This window comes from Patagioenas fasciata, chromosome W (assembly GCF_037038585.1).
Source record: "Patagioenas fasciata isolate bPatFas1 chromosome W, bPatFas1.hap1, whole genome shotgun sequence".
Lineage (NCBI taxonomy): Eukaryota > Metazoa > Chordata > Aves > Columbiformes > Columbidae > Patagioenas > Patagioenas fasciata.
In genome coordinates, this window is record NC_092559.1 from 2,157,414 (window position 1) to 2,185,072 (window position 27,659).

General features: G+C 45.0%; 1 protein-coding gene across 3 annotated transcripts in view; it reads left to right on the top strand.

The window, feature by feature from the left end:
- Positions 1 to 27,659, top strand: part of LOC136114587 (lens epithelium-derived growth factor-like) — a 167,450-nt gene that overhangs the window by 32,287 nt on the left and 107,504 nt on the right. For all 3 annotated transcript variants that reach the window (XM_065859960.1, XM_071801648.1, XM_071801649.1), the window contains exons 5-6: positions 12,870 to 12,965; positions 13,346 to 13,408. In XM_065859960.1, coding sequence (XP_065716032.1) covers positions 12,870 to 12,965; positions 13,346 to 13,408 — 159 coding nt within the window. The remainder of the gene's footprint in view (positions 1 to 12,869; positions 12,966 to 13,345; positions 13,409 to 27,659) is intronic.

The following is a 27,659-nucleotide window of genomic DNA, read 5'->3' on the forward strand; positions in this document are numbered from 1 at the left end:
ATGACTGAATGAAAATCAAATGGCAATCAAATGGTGATTAAGTAAATATTGAATGTTAGTTAAATAGTGATTTAACTATGATTTGACAATGTTTTAAATGATAATTAAAATGATAATTTAGATAAGGGTTTAGGCAACAGTGAAACACTCTACTAACTATACTTCTAATAATTAAGCTATAGCTGGATATATATATATATATATATATATAAAAATGTTACTAGCAGACAATATACTTTTAGGCCTAATGTAAAATGTTGCTTACTTTGTTATAGATATCAGATGCCAGGTAAGGGGTCTTTCAGCCTTGAGGAGTAACCTTGAGAAGTGTCCCTGCTCAAGGGGGAGATCACTACCATGCAGCCTGCTGCCATACAGGAGAACTCAGTGGGCTCAGAGGGGCTACAGATTTTTATAGCATAAAGTAATTGACTCATAGTCAAACTCCCTCCCCCTCGCTTTGGTGTATGTGCAGGTGTGCAGCTGTAGCAGTTCTAGTTTGATCTTGTCCCAGCTCGAGCTGATACTGTTAGCTCCTGATAAGATATAGCTTAGATTCCTTAGTTCCTGAGAAGATGAGGCTTAGCACAGTTCCCATGGTTTGCACAGCAAGGCTGATTTCAGTCAGGCCTGCTTTTCAGTGATGCCTGACCCAAAGTACTGTTCACTCACTCAGAGTGGGTGCATCCATCTAAGCTGCATTCTAAGCTGCAAGTACTTGTTCATTATGTGATATCTTAGTGTACTATATTTTCCTCCCTTCTTATATTTGTTTGAAGTAATATTACATCTTATTACCACCAAAATTGTCCCATAGGCTGCTTGAATCAATTCTTGTCTATCAGTGATTCCCGGTTTCATATTCTCCTGATAAACATTTTGGGCTCAAATTATAGCCATTCATGCATCAGAAGCCCCAAAGTTAAAATATAAAAAAATTGTCCTCTTCCTGCTTATTTTCTTTATAGTTACCTGCTCAGAACATTGTAAAGACTACAGGCCATTTGTGTGGAGCTTGATCACAATCTAGGGCCTCTGGATAATACTGTAATACAGATAAGAAAAACTGGTCTTTCTGAATGTTCATTGTTACTGTCTCATGAAATACTAGATAACACTTTTTCATTGGTTATCTCTGCTTCACAAGACTTCTCTAGTTACTGTGTGCCTAGTTTAAAGGAGAATATGGCTAAAGAAATAGTTTTATAATAGTAACTTTGCCTTCTCCTCTACTTCTATGTCTTTAATTCTTCAGGCTTTTGAAATATTAATCTACTAATGTTTTCAGGAAAAGAATAATTGCTTTCTGTGCTCACTTAATATATTACAGGATATCAGTGTCCTTTTATTTTAGGTGTTAAATTCTCAACAGTTTTAGATACTACATTGATGGATGTTGTCAAGAGTTCTTTTGTTACAATGAGTTGGTAGTAGGAAGGAGACTGTAGATATGTCAGGATTTCTTATTTTCTAGATTTTCTCCTAACTTCTTGTTTCTTTGAGGTGTTTCCAACCCATGTTTCTAAAGACAGTATGATTTGGCTTCTCTGCTATGCATTAGGGACATAGTTTGATAAGTAACTTCATGGTAGTATTATTATACTTAGCCTGTTGCTGGTGCTCTTTCCTCCCATTGTACTGTGCTGATAAAAGCATTTGTTCATTGATGTGAAGAGCTGACCCTACTTTTGGGAGTGGGGAAAAAAATATATTTTTAAGCTGGACTGCTTTGCTGGGAAGCTGTGAAAAAGCTTGTATGGTGCTGGAGATGGCAGTGGGCTTAAAGTCACAAGTATTTTTTCAAACTGTCTCCAGTTGGTGCTGCCACAATAAATGGGTAGAAGTACATGGAGAGCCCTTTAAATGAGAAGATAGGATGATAAAAGCCCGAGGGACTCCTTTTCCATAGACCTCTCTAATTAGTCTTTTAATCAACAAATCAAAGGCAAGTTAAGGACCAGTTTTACTAGCTGTCTCTCTCAGTGTGTGTGCATGTGTGGCTGTCTATCTCTCATTGTGTGACTGTCTCTCTTGTGTGTTTGTCTCTTCGTTGTCTCTCTAGTTCTGTCTGTCTCTTGTCTCTTTCGCACCTCTGGTTCTGGTTCTCTCTCTCTCTCTCTCTCTCTCGTTGTGTGTCTGTGCCTGTCTCTCATGCCTCTCTGTCTCTCTCACGTCTGCCTTGTGGTGTCTGTCTCTCTCAAATGTCTGTCTCGTGTGCCTGTCTCTGTCTCATGTCTCTTGTTCTATTTCTCTCTAGTTCTTTCAGTCTCATCTGTTTGGTTCTTGATGCATCTGTCTCCTTGTCTCTCTCTCTCGCCTCACTCTCTTGTGCCTGTCCCATTGTCTCCTGCATCTCTGTCTCTGGTTGCGGGTCTGTCTCTCATCTCTCTCCCTCCCATTGCTCTCTTGTCCTCTCTCATGTCTGTCTTGTGTCTCTTGCTCTCTCTCATCATGTCTCTTGTGTCTGTCTCTGGCACCTTGTCTCTCATTTCTCTCTTTTGTTTTGTGTCCATCTCACATGTTTGTCTCATTGTGTGTCTCTTGACTCTTGTCTGGTGTCTCTCTTGTCTCTCTCTCGTTAGCTGTTTGTTGCTCTCTCATCATGCTGGTCTCCATCTCATTCTCGGGATCCATCTCTTGCTGTGCGTCTCTCGCATCTTGTTTTACCTCTCTCATTGTTTGTCCATGTCTCTGTCTCATTGTGTCTCATGTCTGCCTCTGTCTCATCTCTCTCTCATGTCTGTTTCTCTCGTCTCTCATTCTGTCACTCTAGTTGTGCCTGTGTCCATCTCGTGTCTCATCTCACATTCTGTCTCTATGTGTGTCCCCATCTCATTGTGCCTGTCTCGTGTCAGCCTCGTTTGCTTGTCACCTCTCATTCTCTCTCTCTCTTTCTCTCCCATTGTCTATCTCTCATGTCTGTCTCTTGTCATATCTCCCTCGTGTGTCTGTCTCTGTCTGTCATGCATCTCTTGTGCCCACCTCATTGTATGTCTGTCTGTCTCACCTTGTCTCTCACATTTTCTCACATTCTCTCTTATGTTGTGTGTGCCTCTCAAGCTCATACGCTGTCTCCCTCCATCTGGATCTCTTTCATATTGTCGGCATGTCTCTGTATCTCTCACATGTGTGTGTGTGCCTCTCAAGCTCATACGCTGTCTCCCTCCATCTGGATCTCTTTCATATTGTCGGCATGTCTCTGTATCTCTCACATGTGTGTGTGTGCCTCTCAGGTTGTCTGTGTGTGTCTTCCTCCCACCTTGTCTCTCCCTCCCTCCACCTTGTCCCTCTCCCTTCCTACCTTGTCCCCCCCCTTGTCTATTGAACCTTCTCTCTCACCTTGTCTCTCTCTCTACCTTGTATGTCTCTCCTCCCTCCCCACCTTCCACCCAAAGCTCCTTATGTCTTTTGACCACTCTCTCAGTCCTGTCCCACCCCTTGGTATTTCTTTCTGTCTGGCTCTCAACCCAGCTATCTCCCTCTCTTCCCCTGTGTCAGTCTCTCAGGGTCTCTCTCTCTCAGTCTTTCTCCCCCTCTTACCTTGCCCTCTGGATCTTACTCTGTCTCTCTCAGTCTCTCCCCCTCTGCCTCTTGCCACCTCTCCTCCCATCTCCCTCTGTCTCACCTTGTCTCCTCCCCCCCCAGTCACATGCTCCCTCTCCCCACACTTGCTCTCACTCTCCCCACCCCTTGAGCTCTCACCCCATCTCTCTTGGCCCTTCTCTCAGACTCCCTCTCACTCACTTTCTTCCTATCTCTCTTTCTCAGTCTTGCTCACATTGTGGAGTGTGCCCCTCTCTCCCCCAGTCTCTCTCCCATACTCTCTCTGTCTTTTTCTCTATTGGTACATCTCTCTCAGTGTCTAATCTTCCCCAAGTCGAGTCTGTTTTTCCCGTGATGGTAGTTGGTGAGTGATCTCTCTGTCCTTATATTGATCCATGAGCTCTTTCAACATGTTTTCTCCCCCTGTCCTACTGAGGAGGGGGAATGATAGAGCAGCTTGATCAGCATCTGGCAGCCAGCCAAGGTCAACCCACTACCTCTCTATACTCTCTCTCATCTCTCACCTCCCTCTTGTGCCTCTCTCATGTGTCTCATGTATCTCATCTCTTTTCTCTCGTCTCTTCTCCCTCTTATTTGTCTCATCTGTACCTTCTCTCTCCTCTCACTCTCTCATCTCCCATCTCTTGTTTCTCTCATCTATCATCTCTCGTACCTCTCATCTCTCATGTGTCTCATCTCTCCCTCTCCTCTCCCTCTCCTCTCCCTCTCCTCTCCCTCTCCTCTCCTCTCCCTCTCTCCTTTTTTTCCTCTCAGGCACTGTCACCTCCCAGTCTCTCACATCACTCCCTGTCCCTCCTGAGTGTCTCTCTTCCCTCTTGAATCCATGAGTCTCTCACATCACTCGAGTATCTCATTACTCTCATCTCTCTCATCTCTGTTGTGTCCTTCTCACATCTATCTCTTGTTCTGCTCTCCTCTTTCTCTCATCTTTCTCCTTCAATCTTTCAAGGCTGTCTCATCTGTCCCATCTCTGTCTCTCTCTCCCCCATCTGTACCATCTCTCTCGCCTCTCATCTCTTTCCCCTGTTGTCTCTCATGTCCCTCATTTTTCTCATGCTTCTACTCCCTCTATTGTCTCAACTCTGTCACTCCCCCCTTTCATGTATCTCTCATGTGTCAGTGTATCTTGTTCATCTCATCTTTCATGCCTCTCTCACCTCTCATTCATCTTCTGTGTCTCTCTTGTCTGTCTTGCCCCTCTCATCACTCTCATCTCTCTCCTCCCCTTGTCCTTCTCACCTCTTATGTCTCCCTTATCTATTTTGTCTCTCTCTCTCTCCTCTCTTCTCTCTTGAGTGTCATGCATCTTGTTGCTCTATCTCTATTTGTGGAGGGGTTTCGTTAGAAGGAAATATGTTGTTGAATTAGTCAGGCCCAAAGGAATCTCAAGGCCACTTCAAGAAGCTGAGAACAGAATCTGCTGTGAGAAAGGGGCGTTTCTTCATTAACAGGGCCTCAGCATGGTGTGAGTTGTCGGACCTATCATCGGTGGGGCTCCAGCATGTGGACTGCCCATGATACTCATTTAGCAAATCCACGCTTGGAGCGTGGACGTGTGATTAGAGAATAGTTGCATATATAAGGAGACATGTTTCTGTAATAAATGGCTTTGCGTGATTCACATTGAATCGGAATGCTGAGTCCTTTATCACTCCAACATCTATTGTCTTATATATCTCCTGCCTCTCATTACTCTATTGTCTCTTTTCCCTCTTTTCCCTCTCTCATTCCCCTTATTACTCAACTTTCTCTTATCTCTGTTATTTCACAATCAGAATCAGAGAATCACAGAACGGCTGAGTTTGGAAGCAACCCCTGGAGGTCTCCTTGTCCAAACCCCTTGCTCAAGCAGGGCCACCTAGAGCCAATTGCCCAGGACAATGTCCAGACAGCTTTTGAATATCTTTAAGGAGGGAGACTCCACAGCCTCTCTGGACAATCTGTTACATGCTCAGTCACACTCACAGTAAAAAAAGTTTTTCCTGATGTTCAGACAGAACCTCCTGTGTTTCAGTTTGTGCCCATTGCTTCTGGTCCTGTCTCTGGGCACCTCTGAAAAGAGCAGGGCTCCATCTTTGCATCTTCCCTTCAGGTATTTATATACATTGATGAGATCCTGCCATGGGCCTTCTCTTCCCTAGGCTAAACAGTCCCAGCTCTCTCAGCCCTTCCTCCTAGGTGAGATGCTCCAGTCCCTTAATCATCTTCATAGCCCTTCACTGGACTCTTTCCAGTATGTCCATGTCACCTCCCTCAATCTGCTGGCAATACTTTGCCTAATGTAACCCAGGATATCGTTAGCCTTCTTTGCTGAAAGGGCACATTGCTGGTTTCTCGTCCCTCTCTCATCTCTCTAGTATTTCTCTTCTGTACAGCCCAATCCCCCTCCCCTCTACCCTCTCTCCCCTGTCTCTTGTCCCTCTCCTGTTTCTCATCTCTCTCATCTTACACCTGTCTTGTCTGTACCATCTCCCTGCCTTTCCTCTCCCCTGCCTCTCTTCCCCCTTACTTCTCCCCTCCCCACTCACCTCTCCACCTCTCCTCCCGACCTCTCTCCCCTGACTCTCCCCCATCACCTCTCTCCTCCCTCTCACCCCTGTCCCCTCTTGCCCCTTCTCACCTCACCCCCTCTCACTTTCTCTCTCTCACTTGCTTCCTCACTTGCCTAACATTTTTCTCTCACTTTGTCTTCTTCCCTCTCTTGCTTTCTCAAACTCTTTTTCTTTTTGTCTTTTGGTGTCTCTCTTTCCCGCTAACTCTTTTATTGTCTCCTCTTACATTCCACATCTCTCTCTGCCTCTGTTCACTTTTCTCCTCCCTCCTTCCCCTTCTCTCCTCCCTCCTTCCCCTTCTCTCCCCCTTTCCCCCCTCCTTCCCCCCCCTCTATCCCTCATTTTCCCTTCCTTTTTCTCCCCCTCACTTTGTCTCCCAGTGTATCTCGGTCTCCTATCTATCTGTCTTGGACTCTGTCTCAGAGTCTCTCTCTTTCCCTCCCTCTCTAGTCCTCTCTGTCTTGGTCTCTCCTGGCTTCTTTCAGACTCTCACTCTCTCAGCACTCTCCCCCCCATTTCTCTTTTAGTCACTTTCTCTGCATATCTCTCTCCCTGTCTTGTGCTTGCTCTCTCCCCCTCCCCTTCTGTCTCTTTCCCTCTCTCTCTTGATTGCCTCCCCCTACTTGCTCTATTTTACAGTCTCTCAATTTATTTCACTCCCAGGCCTTTGATCTCTCTCTCTGACTCTCGCCCCAGTGATCTCCCTTTCTTCCCCTCCATGTCAGTCTCTCTTGGGCTGCTCTCTCCCATGATGTCTCAGTCTCTCTCCCCCTCTTATCTTGCCCTCTGGCTCTTGCTCTGTCTCTCACACTGTCCATCTCCATGTCTCAGTCTTTCCCTCTCCCCTCTCACTATGTCTCTTGCCATCTCTACCCCCATCTCCCCTCACCACCTCTCCCACCAATCTCTTGCCTCATGTGTCTCAACCTCTCTTTTGGCCTACCTCTCACTCACTTTCTTCCCATCTCTCTCAGTCCTGCTCACACTCTCGATCTCAGTGTGTGCCTCTCTCTCCCTCAGTCTCTCTCCCATACTCTCTTTTGGTCTCTCTGTCTCTCTGCCTTTCTCTCTATCAGTACATCTCTCTCAGTGTCTCTTGGTCTACCCCACTGCTCAGTCTCTCTCTTGATCTCTCTCTCAGACCTTCCCTCAGCGCCTCTCCCTTGTTCACTTTATTTCTCCCCATCTCACTCTCTTGGGGTCATTCTCCCCATCTCAATTTCTCTCAGTCTCAGGACTCCCTCCCTCATCATTTTCTCAGTCTCTCTCACATGCTTTTGGTCTCTCTCACACTTTCCCTCTCAGTGTCACCTGGTCTGTCTCTGTGCCCTCCTCCCCATCTCAGTCTCTTTCTCTCTCTCCTCTCCATCTCTCTCTCTCATTCATTCCTTCTCCTTCTCCCTTTCCTTCGCCTGGTCTCAGACTCTCTCTCCCTGACTCTCTCCCATTCCCCCCCACCCCAAATCTCTCCCTCTTTCTAACTCTTTCTTGTTTGCACCCACCTGACTTTCTTGGTCTCACTCTTTCTCCCTCTTCCCCCCCACCCCTGGTCTCTGTCTTGGACTTGGCATCTCTATTTCTTTTGATCACTCTCTTAGTCTCTCTCTCTGTGCTACCTGACTTATCTCTCCCCCCACCATCTCTATTCTCCCTCCAACTCCTCCCACCCCACTTTTTTTGGTCGCGATAGCTCTCTTTGCCTACTCTCTTCTCTCTCCCTTTCCTATGTCTCTCCCTTCCTCCTCCTTTCTTCCTTTCCCCATCTCTTCCTCTTTTCATTTTCTCTCATTCCCTCTCCCACTTTTTGCTTCTTTTTCCTCTCTCTTTTTCTCTCCTTCCCCCTTTTTTCACTCTCTCCCTATCTTTCTCCCCTGCTCCTAATCCTCACTCTCCCCCTCATCCTTTTCTCTCCCATCCTTTTCTCTTTCTCCTGCTCTTTTGCTGCCCTTCTCCTTCTCTCTTCCTCCATATCTATCTCATGCTCTCTCTCTCTGCCCACCTCTTCTCCCTCTCTGTTTCTCCCTCTTCTCTCTTTTTCTCTCTTTCTCCCCCATCTCCTGTATCCCTCTCACCTTCCCCATCTCCCTGGCTCTGCCTTCCCCTCCCTCTATTCCTCTCTCCTTCTCCCTCTTTCCCTCCTCTTCTCCCACTTGTCTCTTTCTCTCTCTTTGTCCTGCTCCCTTTCTCTCCCCCTCTCTACCTTTCCATCTCACACCTTCCTTACCTACCTCTGCCCCCCCCCAAGTTCTCTCTATTTTATCTCTTTATCTCTTGCTATCTTTCATGTCCTCTTTCTCCCTAACTTTTTATCTCATTTTCTCTCACTTTTGAGCATGCCCTCATTCACTCTCTTTTTCTCACAGGGCTAAGGTGATTATTTAGAAGTATTACAAACTCTTGACCATCAAACTTAGATATATCTCTAAAATAGATCTAAATATATATCACTAAAATCCAGCTCTTCTAAAGGTTTTTTGTTTTGTTCTTTTTAAAGCATAGCATTGTCAAAATCCAGTTACTGATGATCAGTGTTACTGAATTTTAGCTCATAAACCATTAAATGCCTTGTTTGTAGTCTACTGCATTTTGTTTGTACACCTTTACATTTGTATTGTTTGCTCATTCTGATCCATGACTCTTCTCCATATACCTAGATAAGCAGTTATCCAAACGACTTTTTTTAGTATTGGTATGAACATTTAGAAGTACCGATATGGAGAAATGTAATGACGTTACCACAAACATAAAATGGAATAAAATAAGTTCTGGTGTAATTTTTTTTTTAGTTCTGTCATGGTATGTTGCAATATTTTGACCCATTCTGACAACTGTTTGTAAATATGAAAAAAATGTAGAGAGCAAGAGGGATTAGGGGAATATAAGCAGGGGGTTGAGCCCTGTTCGGTGTGCCTACCTTAGGTAGAACACCTGGTCTTGCAAAATCATTAATAAAATATGCTTTGTTGAGAGATCCTACCTGCGCCTATTATACTGGCAAGGTAATAGTTTCTTACAATTTGGGGGCTCACATGGGAGTTGAAGTCATCATCTTGGGGGTCCCTGATGCCGAAGGCCCTGTTGATTTCAGCGGTTCCGTGGATCGTCAGTAGGGACTCCAGGAAGAACTGACAGAAATCTCGAGACTGTATTGAAGAAGGTGGATCCCTGCAAATCATAGGGGAAAGGAAAAAGTGGTAGGCACAATCCAAGTGACCAGGCAACTCCGTGCATGAACCAAGGTAACAAAATGGACTGTTAAATATTACCTTGGTGGTCGGGGGGGGGGCATTCTGAGAAGCTTTTGTCTGTGAGTGATTGAGACGTACTACTTTTAGTACAAAGCAAGTGCAGAGTCTGGATCCATGGTTACATTCTTCTGTGAGGAAGGTGGACAGAGGATGAGGCGGAAGGACAAAGTGAAAGAGAAGCCTTGGGACTCAGAATGGGAAATAAAAATGCTAGGCCTAGGGAGGATAAAGGAAAAACCCCTGATGACATTCCTCCAGACAGTCCATTAGGGAGGATGTTAAGGTACTGGGGAGACATGTCATGAAAAAAAGAAGGATAAAAAGAAAATTATAAATTATTGTGGTTTCGTCTGAACAAAGGAGCCCATAACAGGGCGGAAGTTATTTTTGCCAAAATACGGATCTGATGATGACTGACTGTGCCAAGATCTAAATTTGTATGCAAACCAAAAAATGCCCTTCTCTCAAGAGGAGTCAGATTATGCAGCTTGCTGGATACATTGTACTTTGAAAAAGACAGAGTACCTCTTTCTGCTAAAAGTGGAAGAGGAGGAGGTAAAAAAGGAGGAATCCCAGCAATGGGATCCTCTGCAATGTTTACCTCTCCGTTATAATGTACTGTTCTCTTTTAATCCGAGTTAGCAATACAACCATGATAGCCGCTCACCCCCTCCCCACCCCTGCAAATAGGGGAGAGAATCAAAAGGGAAGGGAGAAACTTGGACTGAGATAAACACAGTTAAATAAAATAACAAAATACTAATAAAAAGAGAGAAAAAGGCAGAAAAGGCTCAGAGACCTCTGCAAAATAGCAGGATGGCAAAAAGACCGAACTAAATGCCCTGAACAGAACTCCCCTGAACAGGTCTCTGAGAGCAAAGAGCCAGAGAAAGAGACCAGAAGATCCTGACTCTCCCTTAAATATGAAGCATGACGCTAATGGGATGGAATATTCTTATTGATCAGTCTGGATTGTCAGTCAAGGTCTGCCCCATCTATGCCCCCCTTCTTTGATGCCTCCATCCCCTGCTTCCACTGGGACGGCAGACAGAAGGGCCTTGCTAGCACTTCCCTCAAATGCTGGCATGTCACCCTTGGGTATGCCTCTGCCACACCTGGTTTGCTCCCCTTCCCCTTTCAAATATAGTTTAAAACCTTCTCAATGAATCCTACTAACTCCTGCCCCAGGATTCTTTTCCCTTTTTGAGACAGGTGTTTCATATTTGTTCCTGGCAGGCCAGGTGCCATGTAAGCTGATCCATGATCAAAAAACCCAAAATTCTGCCAGTGACACCAGTCCTGCAACCAGGTATTGATCTGGTGGGTCTTCCTGCATCTTTCTTCATTGTACCCTGCAACTGTGGGGAGATAGGAGAACAGTGCTTGTGCTCATGATCCCTTGACCATGCATCCCAAGGCCCTGAAGTCTCTCTTGATTGTCTTTAGTTTTCCCTTTTTGGTTTCATCACTGCCTACCTGAAAAATTATTAGGGGATAATAGGCTGAGGACCAGTCATTGGGGAGTAATTTAGAGTTCTGCTTACTGAAGAACAATATTTAAATTTATAAAAGAGAAGTGCAACTTAAAAGAGTTCGATGGCAGGTTCACTCTATTATTTACTACATGGGGGAAATATGCCAAGCCAAATGCTGCTTACCTTCTCTCCAGGTGCCTGTACCCGTTCCCTCTCTAATAACAGTTCACTCCAAAGTCTGTGTCTTGAAGCTCCGGAGGCAGACTTTCAGGCAAGGCCTGTATCCGTTGCAGTGCAAACTTTCAGGATTCTTCTCTCCCTAATAACCGTTTGCTCCGGAGTCTGTATTTTAGAGCTCTGAAGGCAAACTTTCAGGTGAGGCGTGATAATCGTATACAGAGCAGACTTTCAGGAAACAAAATTCTCAGAAAAAAAAAATAATTAATGGAGTAGAATACCAGGAGGGCTGACTCAAGCTGGGTACCTGCGCAGAGGTCCAACCCAAGCATAGAAAACCATAGACTTTTATATCTTTACAGACCATTCATACCATGATTCAGTCTAATAGCAATATTTCAGTTTGGGGTCTTCTTGCTTCTCATTGGATCTTTTTCACTGATCTCATATGTGCCTTTGTTTTGTTTAGCTGTAGATATTCTTTATAGTCCATAGCCTTGCAGGTGCTGCTTTGTCTGAATAAATCCTTTCCTTCTCAGCAAACTGCAAAACAGGCCTTATCTTGCAAGTGTAGTTTGTAGTTGTTTTTAGTAACTATGAGCAGAACTTCACAGCAAAGATTTCAGCAAATCCAGCTTAGTAAGTAACATGAAACAGGGAGTATATTATAAATCACACAACTTTATACTTCTAGATGATTCATTCTATTCAGTATGCATTTACTTCAGCTAAATGATTCATGTGAAACTTAAATTGGGCTCATCCACTGACCTGTGAGTAGTAAAACCATCACCATACAACCAACTTATTTAGTAGAGAGGACTCAAAGTAGGATCACTCAGGCTGTCAGATTTATTGAATAAAGTGGCTGACTCGTAGTCCAATTGCATATAGTGGGAAAGGTATGCACGAGACTACCTGTACCCACAACTTTGTCAGTTTTCAATTGCTATACCAACCTGATCCCCTTCTATGACAAGGTGACCCACCTAGCAGATGAGGAAAAGGCTCTGGATGTTGTGTACTTAGACTTCAGTAAAGCCTTTGACACCGTATCCCACAGCATTCTCCTGGAGAAGCTGGCAGCTCACGGCCTGGATGGGTGTACTCTCAGATGAATAAAGAACTGGCTGGAGGGCCAGGCCCAAAGAGTTGTGGTGAACGGAGTCAAATCCAGTTGGTGGCCGGTCATGAGTGGTGTTCCCCAGGGCTCAGTATTGGGGCCAGTTCTGTTTAATCTCTTGATCAATGATCTGGATGAGGGGATTGAGTCCGCCCTTAATAAGTGTTGATCTGCTGGAGGGTAGGAAGGCCATACAGAGGGATCTGGACCAGCTGGATCATTGGTCTGAGTCCAATTGTCTGAGGTTTAACAAGGCCAAGTGCTGGGTTCTGCACTTGGGTCATAACAACCCCAGGCAACACTACAGGCTTGGGGAAGAGTGGCTGGAAAGCTGCCTGGCAGAAAGGGATCTAGGAGTGCTGATTGACAGCCAGTTGAATATGAGCCAGCAGTGTGCCCAGGTGGCCAAAAAGGCCAACCGCATCCTGGCTAATAAAATAAGTGCTGGTGTCATTTTTTTTTTAGTTCTGTCATGGTATGTTGCAATAATTTTGACCCGTTTTGACAACTGTTTTTAAATATGAAAAAAATGTAGAGAGCAAGAGGTACACATGTGAAAATGGACATGTTTGATTTGGGGTTATTGATATCTGTCTAATGAAGCAATGTGCATATACAGCCATAAACTTTTAAAATCAAAAGTACAAAGCAGTCTGATAGTTGAGTTCTTCTTTTTCACTTCTGTTTTTCTATAAATGAACTAACTCCATGTTAATTTTTCCATTTTCAGTCATCAAGTAAACAGGATAATAATTTACCTACAGAAGACAAAGAGATGGATACTGTCAAACTGGATGATGTCCCATTTGAAAAACTCAGTGGCAAAGTAGGTGGAATGTTGCTCTTTTTAACCTAAAGAAGTTAACTTTAATACTGTGTACTTTGACTTTTGATGGTATATTCAAATACTGAGAAGCTACAGTTGCTAGCACTGTGACTGTCTCGGGAGTGGCTTAAAATGCAAAGTTTCATATGTATTCAGATATATTTATACTGCTCACTGAAGCTAATGGGAATTAGAGATATCATCAGAGAGCAAATTTTAATGCAATGATATTAACTAACAGAAAGCATCTTGATGTGATGAAATTTTTTTCCTGTCACATGTCAGAAGCTTCAGTTACGTGATTTCCCTGATAAATTCTTGACCATTTAAACTATATCTTAAGTTTGCTAAGACACTTTATTTTTTTCTTATCGTCATAGGATGTGATGAAAACAAATGATATATGCATTCCTGAAGTCGCTAGAAGAGGAAGGAAGAGAAAGGTAACAATATATTTAACTAACTTGTTAGAATCTAGATTGGAAGGTATTTTCTTATGGGATAGTCCAAATTCTTTAATAATAGATTGCATCAGTTTATAGTGCTTTTTCCTTCCCCTGTGCGCACCATCACCCCCCTCCCCATTTGAAAGGGTTGTAGTAATTTCCGTTTTCCCACTCACAATTCTGCATTTGAACTTGATGCAAAGTAGGGAACTCCCATCTTTTCCTGGTTTAGTGTAAATAAGAAATGTTAAGGAACAAATTGTTGTTAAACCACTAACAAAATAATATCTTTCGATCCCCCCAACAATTCTATAATGTGTTCATAATACTGAATCAAACACTTGAAATACTGTCCCTTTCCATGAGGCTATGCTTATGTAGTGACATTGATCCGACATAAATCTGGCCACCTTCTGAAAGCAGTGGTCCCAGCTGCTTGCACTTCTTGTGCAAGCATTAATGCTCATGTAGCCACACAGCAAGCCAGATCGGGGAGTTGATCTAGAATAAAGTGAGGTAAAGCCTAATTTTAAGTCGAAGCCATTTCCTCATCCAACTTGCTTGCATTAGTGCTGGTAGCAGAAATTAGTAGGAAGGTATAACCATGGCCTTAGTGTGCTATGCCATGAATCATTAGCATACTGAATATCAGAAATATAAAGAAAGATGCAGAATTTGTATGTCCTTATGAAAATTAGTTCTCTTTAAAAAAACCCCTGAGTTTAAACAGTACCTTATTAAAAATCCAGCGTCCAACCTGGGACACTGAGGAGCCAAAAGTTTGTGTGGGTGTTTTGGGTTTTTTTGACTTCCCAAAGGGACAAAAACCTCTTAGATGACACTCTGAAAGAGAGGGCTCATTCTTGAACTTTTTAATCACTTGAACTTTCTGGTTCTTTGGCCTCAAAATGGCTTCCAGGTCCAAGATGATTTTCTCTGTCAGGCATGTGCAGCTCTGCTCAGATGAAAAAGGTGTTTGAAAACTTCTCCCATAAGTTCTTTAAAATGAATTAAGATTTTTTTTTTTTTAAAGTCCAAACCTGACCTTATTCATATAAAACTAGACTAATTGCATCCATCCCCATGTCAGTGGTATGAGCTAGAACTAGTCTTGATACATTTGGTACTAACAAGGCTGCAAGTATATGTAGTGGACAAAGATGTACAAAGGGGTACATTTTCTTTAATCTTCCTTTTCTGTCCAATGTACCTGTAGTACGTGTGCCAGTCAGGTTTGTCTCTGTATGTTCTTGTTTATGTCTCCTTTGACCAGATACCCTTAAAGGAGCAGACACTCTCCTTCCACATACCCTTTCAAAGACATGCAGCTGACTGCCCACGCCAACACGAGTGCTCACAGCCAAGTTCTCTTATCAACTACGCTTGCTGTTTGCAGCCCATTCTTGTGTTACGAGACAAGAGCTTTGGCTACAAGACAAGAGTTTTGAACTGTGGCAAGAATGGGCTGCAGAAGGGAAGTGCAGGCAGGTAGGAGAATTCGGCTGTGAATATTGTATTGACATGGGCAGTGTCTGCAGGTCCTTGCACAATCAAGAGAACAGCTTGTTGGTAAAGATGGTTTTTGGCTGGTGAGCGAGGATAGTGCCCAGAGCTTCAGTCAGAGTGCAATAAGAATTAGTTGCAGAAGGCAGTTGTAGGCAGGAAAGAGAAAATGGCTGTGAGCACTTGTGTTGGTGTGGGCAGTAGCTGTGTGTCCTTTTTAAGTGAGCGGTTGAGATGAGCGCTTAGTGGTAGACACGAGTTTCAGCCATCAAGCAAGGGGAAGCAAGGTGCTTGACTGAAGTCAGGCGTGCAACAGAATGGGCTGTGGAAGGCAAGGCATATGCAGGAAAGAGAAGTTGACTCTGAGGACTTAGGTTGGTGTGGACAATGGCCGTGTGCCCTTAAGAAGTGCATAGTTCAGACGAGAGCTTAGCAGTAGAAGTGAGTTTTGGCTGGTGTGTGTGTGTAAGCCCAGAGCTTGGGTCAGAGTGGGAGAAGAATTTACTGCAAAAGGCACTGTAGGTACTCAAGAGAATTTGATTGACAGACAGGGCAAGGGTTGGGCACTGAGGGGTTGGTGGACAGGGTAAGGGTTAGACTTGGAAGGGTTGTTTGGCAGAGTAAGGGTTGAGCTTGGAGGGGTTGGCATCAGGACTTGGAAGCATTTGTCTTGGAAGGTTTGGTGGTCCGGGGAAGGGTCAAGGTAAGAGGGGTTGGCTCATGTACCTAGAAGTCGAGCCACCAAGGAACATCTAAACGACCAACAAGCAGATCAAGCTGCTAAGATTAAAGTAGCTGAGGTGGACTTGGACTGGCAACATAAAGGTGAACTTTTCCTAGCTCGGTGGGCCCATGATGCTTCAGGGCATCAAGGTAGAGATGCAACATATAAATGGGCTCGCGATCGAGGGGTGGATTTAACTATGGACACTATTTCACAGGTTATTCATGAATGTGAAACTTGCGCTGAAATCAAACAAGCGAAGCGGTTAAAACCTGTATGGTATGGGGGGCGATGGTTAAAGTATAAGTATGGAGAAGCTTGGCAGATTGATTATATTACACTTCCACGAACACGTCAAGGTAAGCGTTTTGTACTTACAATGGTGGAAGCAACCACTGGATGGTTGGAAACATATGCCGTACCTCATGCTACAGCCCGAAATACTATCTTGGGCCTTGAGAAGCAAGTCCTTTGGCGGCACGGTACGCCAGAAAGAATTGAATCAGACAATGGTACTCATTTCAAAAACAGTATTATAGACAATTGGGCCAAAGAACATGGTATTGAGTGGGTATATCATATTCCATATCATGCACCAGCCTCTGGGAAAATTGAAAGGTACAATGGTTTGTTAAAAACTGCACTAAAGGCACTGGGTGGTGGAACCTTTAAAAACTGGGATTCACATTTAGCAAAAGCCACTTGGTTGGTCAACACTAGGGGATCAACCAATCGAGCCGGGCCTGCCCAATCAGAAATTCTACGGACTGTAGAAGGAGATAAAGTCCCTGTAGTACACATGAAAAATATGTTAGGAAAGGCAGTCTGGGTTACTCCTGCCACAGGCAAAGGCAAGCCCATTCGTGGGATTGTTTTTGCCCAGGGACCTGGCAGCACCTGGTGGGTGATGCTTAAGGATGAAGAAGTTCGGTGTGTACCTCAAGGGGATTTGATTTAAGGTGAAAACATGCAATACTGAACTGCGTGATGTGAATTGCCATACTAACAGTGTTTAATAAGTGTTTTTCAGATCAAGACAGTGATGATGAAACCAGAGCTAGCTTCTTTGAGTGGCGCCTGACAACTTCTTAGAAGTTGATGTCTTTAACCCACAAACAGTGGTCATGAGATGCACTTGTACCATTTTTCCTGCCCTGGGAGACTGTTTCTCATAGCTTGTCCTGTCTGGACTGTCCCAAGGGCTACCGCATGAAAATTTTCCTGTTTAATCTGGCAGCACCTGGTGGGTGATGCTTAAGGATGAAGAAGTTCGGTGTGTACCTCAAGGGGATTTGATTTAATGTGAAAACATGCAATACTGAACTGCGTAATGTGAATTGCCATACTAACAGTGTTTAATAAGTGTTGGGTTGGGTAAAGTCTTGCAGTTTAAGGACTTGGGGGGGTACAGACTGAGAGTTGGGCTCAGAGGGGTCGGCAGTTAGGGTAAGGGTTTGGTTAGAGAGGTGCAGTTAGGGTAGAGTGTTGTTAGCAAGTTTGGTGGTTAGACTAGGCCTTGTGCTTAGAGGGGTTGGGGGTTAGGCTGGGGGTTGGGTCTGAGCTACTTTCAGTTGGGGTTAGAGTGGTTGGGGTACAGGTTGGGCTTGGAGGAGTTGGCAGGAAGGGTAAAAGTTGGGGTTGGAGGGGTTGGTGGGTTGGCTAGACCTTGGGCTTAAAAGGGTTGGTGGTTAGGCTGGGAGTTGGGTCTGAGCTACTTTCAGTTGGGGTTAGAGTGGTTGGGGTACAGGTTGGGCTTGGAGGAGTTGGCAGGAAGGGTAAAAGTTGGGGTTGGAAGGGTTGATGGGTTGGCTAGACCTTGGGCTTACAAGGGTTGGTGGTTAGAGACGTTGGCAGTTAGAGGAGTTGGGGTTTAGGCTAGAGGATGGGCTGAGAGGGGGTTGGATAGGGTAAGGTTTGGGCCTAGAGTACTTGATACTTAGGGTTAAGGGATGGGCCTGGAGGGGTTGGGCTTAGAGGGGTGAGCAGCTAGGTTTAAGAGTAGGTCTTTGAGGGCTTAACCATCTGGGTATGGTTGAGCTTGGAGGGCTTAGTGGGGATGTGTCAGGGCTTGGAAGAGGTTGGTGGGTAGAGGAAGAGTTGGGGTTGGCTATTAGTGGAAGTTTTGGGCTTGGATGGGCTGGTGGCTGGGGTATGTTTGGGGGTTAAAGAACTTGGAGGTTAGGCTAGAGATTGGGCTTGGAGGGGTTGATGGATAAGAAAAGGGTCATGCTTGGAGGGGTTGGTCAGTAGGGTAAGGGTGGGCTTGGAGGATTTGGGGTTGGGATTGGAGGGGCTAGCGCATAGGGGAAGGGTTAGAGAGATGCATCGGGCATAATTGGCAAGGTTTTGGTAGGAGAGGCAGGCTGCACGGATGACCTGTGTAGGAGGAGGTCATGGACTGTCCTGTGCTGGTCATAGCCGGTTCCAGCTGGCTGAGCAAGAGACAAAATGGACTGACTGTGCACCAATACTGAACCACTCAGTTGACTTTACAGTGCCTCTGCAAAAACATATCGAAGGGTGGTAAATGCCGAGAAAACAATGTCAGAGCAGGACGACCGGCCCATGGGGAACCCGTGATGGAGCAGTCTGTTCCTGAAGGACTGTACCCCGTGGAAAGGATCCATGTTGGAGCAAGGGAGAAGTGTGAGGAAGGAGAGACAGAGACAAACTGTTACGAACTGGCCACAACCCCCCATTCTCCACCCCCGCCCTGCACCACTCGTGGAGTCAGGAGGTAGAAGAGTAGGGAACAAAGGAGTGAAGTTGAGTCTGGGAAGAAGTGTGTGTGCGTGGGGTAGGTGGTTTTAGTTTCATCTTTGCTTCTCACCATCCTACTCTATTTTTAATCGGCAACAAATTAAATTATTTTTCCTCAAGTCGAGTCTGTTTTGCCCGTCATGGTAATTGGTGAGTGATGTCCCTGTCCTTATCTTGACCCATGAGCTTTTGCATCTTATTTTCTCCCCTTGTCCTGCTGAGGAGAGGGAATGAGAGAGCGGCTGGGTGGGGTTCTGGCAACCAACCAAGGTCAACCCACCACAGTGTGTATGTTTATCTGTATTGTATGCCTCTGTTTGTTTGTGTGCTTACTGCGAATACATGCTTAGCCTCGCTACTGGTTGGACCTGGGGACATGGAGCTGTGGCAGCCTTGCTTCTCTCAGGCTGTCGGATTCAGAAATCCCTAACATCGAGGACAGAGAGAGGGGGAAGGCAGAGAGAGGGCAAAAGGAGGGGCAGAGAAGGAGATGCTGAGAGAGAGAGGCAGTGTCGTGGTTTAGGTCAGGACAGACTAAACGCACACGTTAATTACTATGCAATAATTGTATCCACGTGAAGGAGTTTGGCAATTCATCGCCTCTGTGAGAGAGTGTTTATTAATGCATAGAACCCTATCTCAAATGTCTACAGGGACAATTTTGTTTTGTTCACTGTCTATTCATAGCCATGGAGATGTCAAGCTATGCGTCCGTAACTGGCCAGCCATTATGACCGGTAATTCCACTCTTTGGACGTATGTAGCCCACACAGGTTGGTTTTTGCACCTAATTCTTAGAAGTGCCCTTGCATCTTAGGTGTGTAGCTCACAGCTAAGTACTTCTCCTACTGAGGTATTAGGAAGAAGTAATTTATCGTCTCTGCTATCTCAGTGTTTTCCTTCACAGATTAACCATACTTGTTCATTATCAGCGAAGTGGCCAGTTGCATACTTTGGCAGGTAGTGTCCAAAGAGTCATTCTGAACAGCAGTAGAAATAGTCTTAGATACGTTTCTCATGACTTCCCAGGTCTTTTTTTTCTGTTCAGTGCAATTGGAGGTGAGCCATTTTTAATCAGATAGCAGCTTTAGCTAACCCCTCAAGGCGCTGAGAGGTTAGTTGTCCAACCAGTTGCATCTGGGCTTGGAGGCCTTGGATATCCATGGTGTTTAAGGCAACTCCTCCAAGTCCTAGCACTCCCGATATGTCTCTTTTAGTTCTTCTGTGGATGCCTCGTTCAGGGAACATGGCGCACAGGTGGTAGTATGTCAACTTGCATTCCAGTCCCACTCGATGTTGTACTCTTTCTCTCTCTTATTGGATAACTCCAAGTAAAGTTTGCCACTTGCCTATGGTAAACACATTGGAGGGTGGTGGTACAAATTGTGGGGTTCACCGTGTTCTTTGCCAAGATAATACTGAGGTTAATTCACTAGTGTTGGTTTGTGTTTCTTCCGTTAGATAGGGTCTCATATTTAAATTCTAATTTTAGATTGTTTGGGGTACATTTATAAATATTAGTGAAGTTGGTGGTCCAATTGAGTCTAGTCATCATACTGCAGAGAAGTCCTTTATGTTCACTAGTATAGCCTACACACCAGGCTTCATTTTTACCTGCTCCGCTCTGGCTGCTATTCTGAGTTAACTGGGTTGTGTTATCATTAGGGACTATTATACAGTAGCACATTCCCCTTCAATTTCCTACCATACCGTGAATCCTCCAATATTTTTTTTGTTACGGTTCATTTCATACGATTCCCTCTCATTCCACAGTGGCGTGGTAGCTTGCGACCAGCACTGGGGAGTGGTCGTTTGTGCCACTGTTAAGGTCAAAGTCCAGACTGCTGTCCGTACCAAAATAGGGTTCATCTTCCTGTGTAGAATGAGGTTCACAGGGGGTTAATTACAGCCAGCGTGTGTGTAGGTGCAGATTTAATTTCTCTGTTTTGTAATATTGCTCATGCTGCATGTCCCAGTCCATGTGCAAATGCTACTGCCACCCCCACCCCTGTGTTTTGCCTTTCCCTAAGGGGGTGACAGCCCAAACAGTCATGTTTCCCATCTAATTGTGGCCTGTCACCATCAGAACCTTATCTCCAGCTACTGTTCTGACAGGCTGTGAGCAAGAGGTCCCACTGGAATATTAGGCTTCAAAACTAGCTAGGGGAACCAGAGGTGTGATGAAAACTCTTCAAGGGCAGAAGTATGGTGTGAGTACTAACTGGGTTATGTTGTTGCTCTGGCATGTAAACTGCTTGTGCTTAATTAGGAGTAGGTAGGGGTATCAAGGCTAAAGTAAGAGAATTCTGTCCAAAAAGCATGTAATGGAAACCAAATATAACCAGCATGGGCCATAGAGTCAGAAGGGAGTTGTTGTGGGTTAACCCTGGTAGGCAGCTAAGCACCACACAGCCGCTCGCTCGCTCCCCACTCCCCACCCCCAGTTGGATGGGGGAAGAGGAAAGGAAGAGTAAAAGCAAGAAAACTCATGGGTCAAGATAAAAATTAATAAGCAAAGGAGAAGCGGAAGAAGAGAGGAAGAAAAAAGAACAAAACAAGTGATGCAAAGGCAGTCACTCGCCACCTCCCATGGGTAGACTGATGCCCAGCCAGTTCCTGAGCAAAAGATGGCTAACCTACCTAAACCTCCTGTCCTCTCCATTTTATTACTGTCGAGGGTTAAGATTGCGGGGTGACAATCAAACCCTGGCAGATGTATTGTTGACCTCCTCTCCCCCCCACTTCCCTCTTTTGCCCCTCCCTCTCCCCCCTTCCCACTCAGGACAGGCGATCGGGAGGGAAAGAAGGACAGAGACAAGAGAGTTGGAAAAATTAAAGATGTTTTACTAATGCTACTAATAAGAATAGCGAAAATAATACAAAATATCCAAAACCAATCTTGAAAGTCTCAGTAACTGCAGAGCCAGCACCCAAAGTCCTAGATTAGACTCTGTAGCCAACCGGAGCTGGATTCAGTCTGTCACTAGGCCTCAGTTCGCAGGGATGACTAGCAAGGTCCTCTCCTAATGTCGGCCATAAGCAGAAGGGAAAAAAAAGGAAAAGGAAAAGGGACAAGATCCTCGTGATCTCCCACTTTTATATGAAGTATTCACGTGAATGGAATGTTATACACAGTTGGTCAGTCTCTCGATCACCGGTTTCTCATTGCCCCTCTCGCGAGATGTCCATCCGTGCTTATCAATAAGTTTGCATTCCATTGCTAGGTTTACCAAAACATGTGTTGGGTTCTCCAGGAAAATGCAGCTAATATGAAGGCTTTAGCTGACAGGCAAAACTCACTAAAAGAGAAAACTTGCTTTTTAACAAAACCAGGACATTCCACCCCTTATAATATGCCATTCACTGAATACTTAAACCTTATCAATACAATCTATCAATACAATCTAATTAATCACTACTACTATATATATATATACACATATGTACATGTACACACAGGAGTAATTAATCTTAATCAGTGGACCATCCTTTGAAAAGTTCATTACGTTCATTTTGTCACAACAGTCTCCCAGGGCAGGAAAAATGGTACAAGTGCATCTCATGACCACTGTTTGTGGGTTAAAGACATCAACTTCAAAGAAGTTGTCAGGCGCCACTCAAAGAAGCTAGCTCTGGTTTCATCATCACTGTCTTGATCTGAAAAACACTTATTAAACACTGTTAGTATGGCAATTCACATCACGCAGTTCAGTATTGCATGTTTTCACCTTAAATCAAATCCCCTTGAGGTACACACCGAACTTCTTCATCCTTAAGCATCACCCACCAGGTGCTGCCAGGTCCCTGGGCAAAAACAATCCCACGAATGGGCTTGCCTTTGCCTGAGGCAGGAGGAACCCAGACTGCCTTTCCTAACATATTTTTCATGTGTACTACAGGGACTTTATCTCCTTCTACAGTCCGTAGAATTTCTGATTGGGCAGGCCCAGCTCGATTGGTTGATCCCCTAGTGTTGACCAATCAAGTGGCTTTTGCTAAATGTGAATCCCAGTTTTTAAAGGCTCCACCACCCAGTGCCTTTAGTGTAGTTTTTAACAAACCATTGTACCTTTCAATTTTCCCAGAGGCTGGTGCATGATATGGAATATGATATACCCACTCAATACCATGTTCTTTGGCCCAATTGTCTATAATACTGTTTTTGAAATGAGTACCATTGTCTGATTCAATTCTTTCTGGCGTACCGTGTCGCCAAAGGACTTGCTTCTCAAGGCCCAAGATAGTATTTCGGGCTGTAGCATGAGGTACGGCATATGTTTCCAACCATCCAGTGGTTGCTTCCACCATTGTAAGTACATAACGCTTACCTTGACGTGTTCGTGGAAGTGTAATATAATCAATCTGCCAAGCTTCTCCATACTTATACTTTAACCATCGCCCCCCATACCATACAGGTTTTAACCGCTTCGCTTGTTTGATTTCGGCGCAAGTTTCACATTCATGAATAACCTGTGAAATAGTGTCCATAGTTAAATCCACCCCTTGATCGCGAGCCCATTTATATGTTGCATCTCTACCTTGATGCCCTGAAGCATCATGGGCCCACCGAGCTAGGAAAAGTTCACCTTTATGTTGCCAGTCCAAGTCCACCTCAGCTACTTTAATCTTAGCAGCTTGATCTGCTTGTTGGTCATTTAGATGTTCCTCGGTGGTTCGACTTTTAGGCACATGAGCATCTACATGACGAACTTTCACAGGCAGGCTCAATAGCCGAGCAGCAATGTCTTGCCACAGTGTGGCAGCCCAAATGGGTTTACCTCTGCACTGCCAGTTGCTTTTCTTCCATTGCTGTAGCCACCCCCACAAGGCATTTGCTACCATCCATGAGTCAGTATAGAGATAAAGTATTGGCCACTTCTCTCGTTCAGCAATGTCCAAAGCCAGCTGGATGGCTTTCACTTCTGCAAACTGACTGGATTCACCTTGTCCTTCAGTGGCTTCTGTAACTTGTCGTGTGGGACTCCACACAGCAGCTTTCCACCTTCGATGTTTTCCTACAAGACGACAGGATCCATCTGTGAACAGTGCATACTGCTTATCAGTCTCTGAAAGAGTATTATATGGTGGTGCTTCTTCAGCACGTGTTACTTCCTCCTCATCTGGAGACATCCCAAAGTCTTTGCTTTCTGGCCAGTCTGTAATCACTTCTAAGATCCCTGGGCAATTGGGACTTCCAATTCGAGCTCGTTGTGTGATCAGTGCAATCCATTTACTCCATGTAACTTCGATTGCATGATGTGGAGAGGGAACCGTCCCTTTGAACATCCAGCTCAGCACCGGCAGTCGAGGTGCAGGAGGAGCTGTGCCTCAGTGCCGATCACTTCTGAAGCAGCTCGAGCTCCTTCATATGCTGCTAGTATCTCCTTTTCAGTTGGAGTATAGTTGGCCTCAGATCCTTTGTATCCTCGACTCCAAAAACCTAAGGGTCGACCTCGGGCTTCTCCTGGTGCTTTCTGCCAGAGGCTCCAGGTAAGTCCATTATCTCCGGCTGCGGTGTAGAGCACATTTTTAACATCTAGTCCAGTCCGAACTGGTCCAAGGGCCACTGCATGAGTTATCTCACGCTTAATTTGTTCAAAGGCTTGTCGTTGTTCAGGGCCCCACTCAAATTGGTTCTTTTTACGAGTCACTCGATAGAGAGGGCTCACAATCTGGCTGTAATCAGGAATGTGCATTCTCCAAAAACCTACAACGCCCAAGAAAGTCTGCGTCTCCTTTTTATTAGTAGGTGGAGACATTGCTGCAATTTTGTTGATCACATCCATTGGGATCTGACGACGGCCATCTTGCCATTTTATTCCTAAAAACTGGATCTCTCGTGCAGGTCCCTTGACCTTGCTTCGTTTTATGGCAAAACCAGCATCCAAAAGAATCTGAATTATTCTCTCACCTTTCTCGAAGACTTCTTTTGCTGTGTCACCCCATACAATGATGTCATCAATATATTGCAAGTGTTCTGGAGCTTCACCTTGCTCCAGCGTGGTCTGGATCAGTCCATGGCAGATGGTAGGGCTGTGTTTCCACCCCTGGAGCAAGCGATTCCATGTATACTGGATGCCCCTCCAGGTGAAAGCAAACTGCGGCCTGCACTCTGCTGCTACAGGAATAGAGAAAAATGCATTAGCAATGTCAATTGTAGCATGCCACTTGGCTGCCTTTGACTCCAGTTCAAATTGCAGTCCTAGCATGTCAGGCACAGCAGCACTCAGTGGTGGTGTAACTTCATTCAGGCCACGATAGTCTACAGTTAGTCTCCACTCGTCACTAGACTTACGCACTGGCCAGATTGGGCTGTTAAAAGGTGAGCGAGTCTTACTGATCACACCCTGGCTTTCCAATTGACGGATCAGCTTCTGTATAGGAATCAAAGAGTCTCGATTGGTGCGATATTGCCGGCGATGCACCCTCGTGGTGGCAATTGGCACCTGCTGATCGTCAACCATCAGCAGTCCTACAACAGAAGGATCATCTGAAAGACCAGGCAAATCAGACAGCTGTTCAATTTTCTCAGTGTCCACAGCTGCTATACCAAATGCCCACCTACACCCTTTTGGGTCCTTAAAATACCCTCTCCTGAGGTAGTCTATGCCAAGGATGCACGGAGCATCTGGACCAGTCACAATGGGATGCTTTTGCCAGTTTTTTCCAGTTAGGCTCATTTCAGCCTCTACAACAGTCAGTTCCTGGGATCCCCCAGTCACTCCAACAATATTGATGGATTGCGTTCCTTTATAATTAGAAGGAATTATTGTGCACTGAGCACCAGCGTCCACTAAAGCTTTGTACTCCTGGGGGTGTGTTGTACCAGGCCATCATATTTGTACAGTCCAATAAACTCTGTTATCCCTTTCCTCCACCTGGTTGGAGGCAGGGCACCTCTAATTCCTGTTTTGCACAGTCTCTGGGTGTGAATTAGAGGTTCCTTCAAGAGCATCAGAATCTCTTCTGCTCCTTTTGTAAACTGGAACAGCCACTTTCCTAGGAGTTTTTCCTTTTATCTCACGTACTCGTTCCTGAAGTTCTGAGGTAGGTCTTCCATGCCACTTATTCATGTTTTCTCCCTGCTCATGTAGGAAGAACCACAGTGAATCTCTTTTTGTGGGCTGCCTCTGTCCTCTCTCTCAAGATTGGAAACGCCTTCTCCTAACAGCTGAAACATAGGTTTGTGCAGGTCGTGAATGGTACGTGTCTTCTCTGAGCTCTTTGATTTCTTGCAACAACTTTTCAAACCGGTCATCAGATTTTTCACACAGTTTCTCCACAGCGGAGACACAAGCCCGTAGAGAACCAGCAAGGCTGTCCTCAAAGTTCCGGAGCTGCTCAATTACTTCAGTAATTTCTTGTACACCTCTAGCTGACCAGACCATTCCTGCCAATGACTTAGCATATGCAGGTGGTGCACTTTGTACAAATGTGCGCCACAGAGATCGTGTACAATTGATTCTATCTGGGTCTGTCCCCTCTTGGTTGTCTGGTCCAAAATAGATGATCTCTCGCACAGCTAATTCTCTCAGGAACTGAATACCTCTCTCCATAGTATTCCATTTCCCTAACGTGGATATACAATCTTCCCTGTAGGGAAATCTGACTTTCATAGCTGCCAGGAGTCGGGTCCAGAGAGTAGTGGCGTTAGAGTCTCTTGAAATTGCCCTATCAATGGTGTAATCTTTTGACAGATATCCCAGCTGCCTGGTTTCACCACCTTCTAATTCAATTGTTTCTGCCCCATTGTCCCAGCATCGCAGCAGCCAGGTTACAGTATTCTTTCCTTCACGACGACTAAAGTCTTTTCTCAGATCTCTCAGCTCACCTGGAGAAAAGGACCGAGTGGTGGTCACTTCATCTCCTCCCTGTGCTGATGATGCCCCTTGGGTTGATGTTGGCCCTGTGCCATCACCTGCTGCACGGGTGGTCTTTCTAGTGACTTTCTTACAACCGGCAACTGATTCTGATATGGGTTCACCATCATTTGATTCATTTCTAGAGTCTGAATGACTGTCACAGTGATTGCTGTGGTTACAGCAGCAACAGTGAGCAGTGTGTGAAGAAGGGGGGGCTGCCTTGTTAGCCTTTGAGGCTGGAGAGGTAATGTTATCTGCAGCGACCTTGGCAGAGGAGCTCTGTGTAGGAGCTGTAGCTTCAGCCTGTGAAGCCGCGGTTGGGGGGGCAGTGGCTGCAGCGGTAGCTTTGGCTGTTTTGCCTTTTCTCGAGCGGCCAGGAGTGCTTTTTGCTAAAGCTTCCAAAGACGCACCGCAAATCTCAGGACTAAAAAGAGACGCAAACCTCCTATTGAACCTCATTTCTCTTAACAGTAGCACAAACTGACACACATTCAGCAAACCAGATAACACCATCACAGTTCTATCAAAGCTCCAAGGATATTCAAAGCTCTCTAAAACATTTGCAAACTGTCCTAGCGAAAAAACCAAAGTATGGTTAGTCAGCCTTTCTAAAGATTCGCTTGACCAATTAGCAAACACAGAGCCGTATTGCTCTTTAATCTCTCCTGGAGGCTTGTCAAGGTAAAGCAGAAACAAGTAGAAATACAGTAGCGGCTGCAGTATAATGAAATAAACCAGTGCCAAACCACACAGTATCATCATGGCCGCTGTCCAGTTTTTTGTTGTTATATAATGAATACTTCGATTCAGAAAGAAACACCAACACAGATAAGGAATCAGTGAGCACAATGTAGAAAATAACTGATACAACTTATGCCATAACATCTTTAAATCAATGTAATTCACTTTGCCTTAATACCACTAAATAATATCCGAAGCAAACAGACGCGCGAGTATCACAACTCTATGAGTTGGCACTTTGCCAAGAAAATTGAAAGGTACGTCAGAGCAGTAGGAAAGCCAAAAATCTCCAAATTTACCCCTTTCTCTCGCCCCATGTTGGGCGCCAATTATCTGTCGAGGGTTAAGATTGCGGGGTGACAATCAAACCCTGGCAGATGTATTGTTAACCTCCTCTCCCCCCCACTTCCCCCTTTTGCCCCCTTGCAAAACTCACTAAAAGAGAAAACTTGGTTTTTAACAAAACCAGGACAGTTACTGAGCGTGACGTTACATAGCATGGAATATCTCTTTGTTAAGTTTGGGTCAGCTGTCCTGGTTGTGTCCTCTTGTGCACCCCCAACCTGTTTACTGGGGATTGGGGGGGGGGGGGGCAGACTGAGAAACGGAGAAGGCCTTGATGCTGTGCAACCACTGTTCAGCAATAGCTAAAACATTG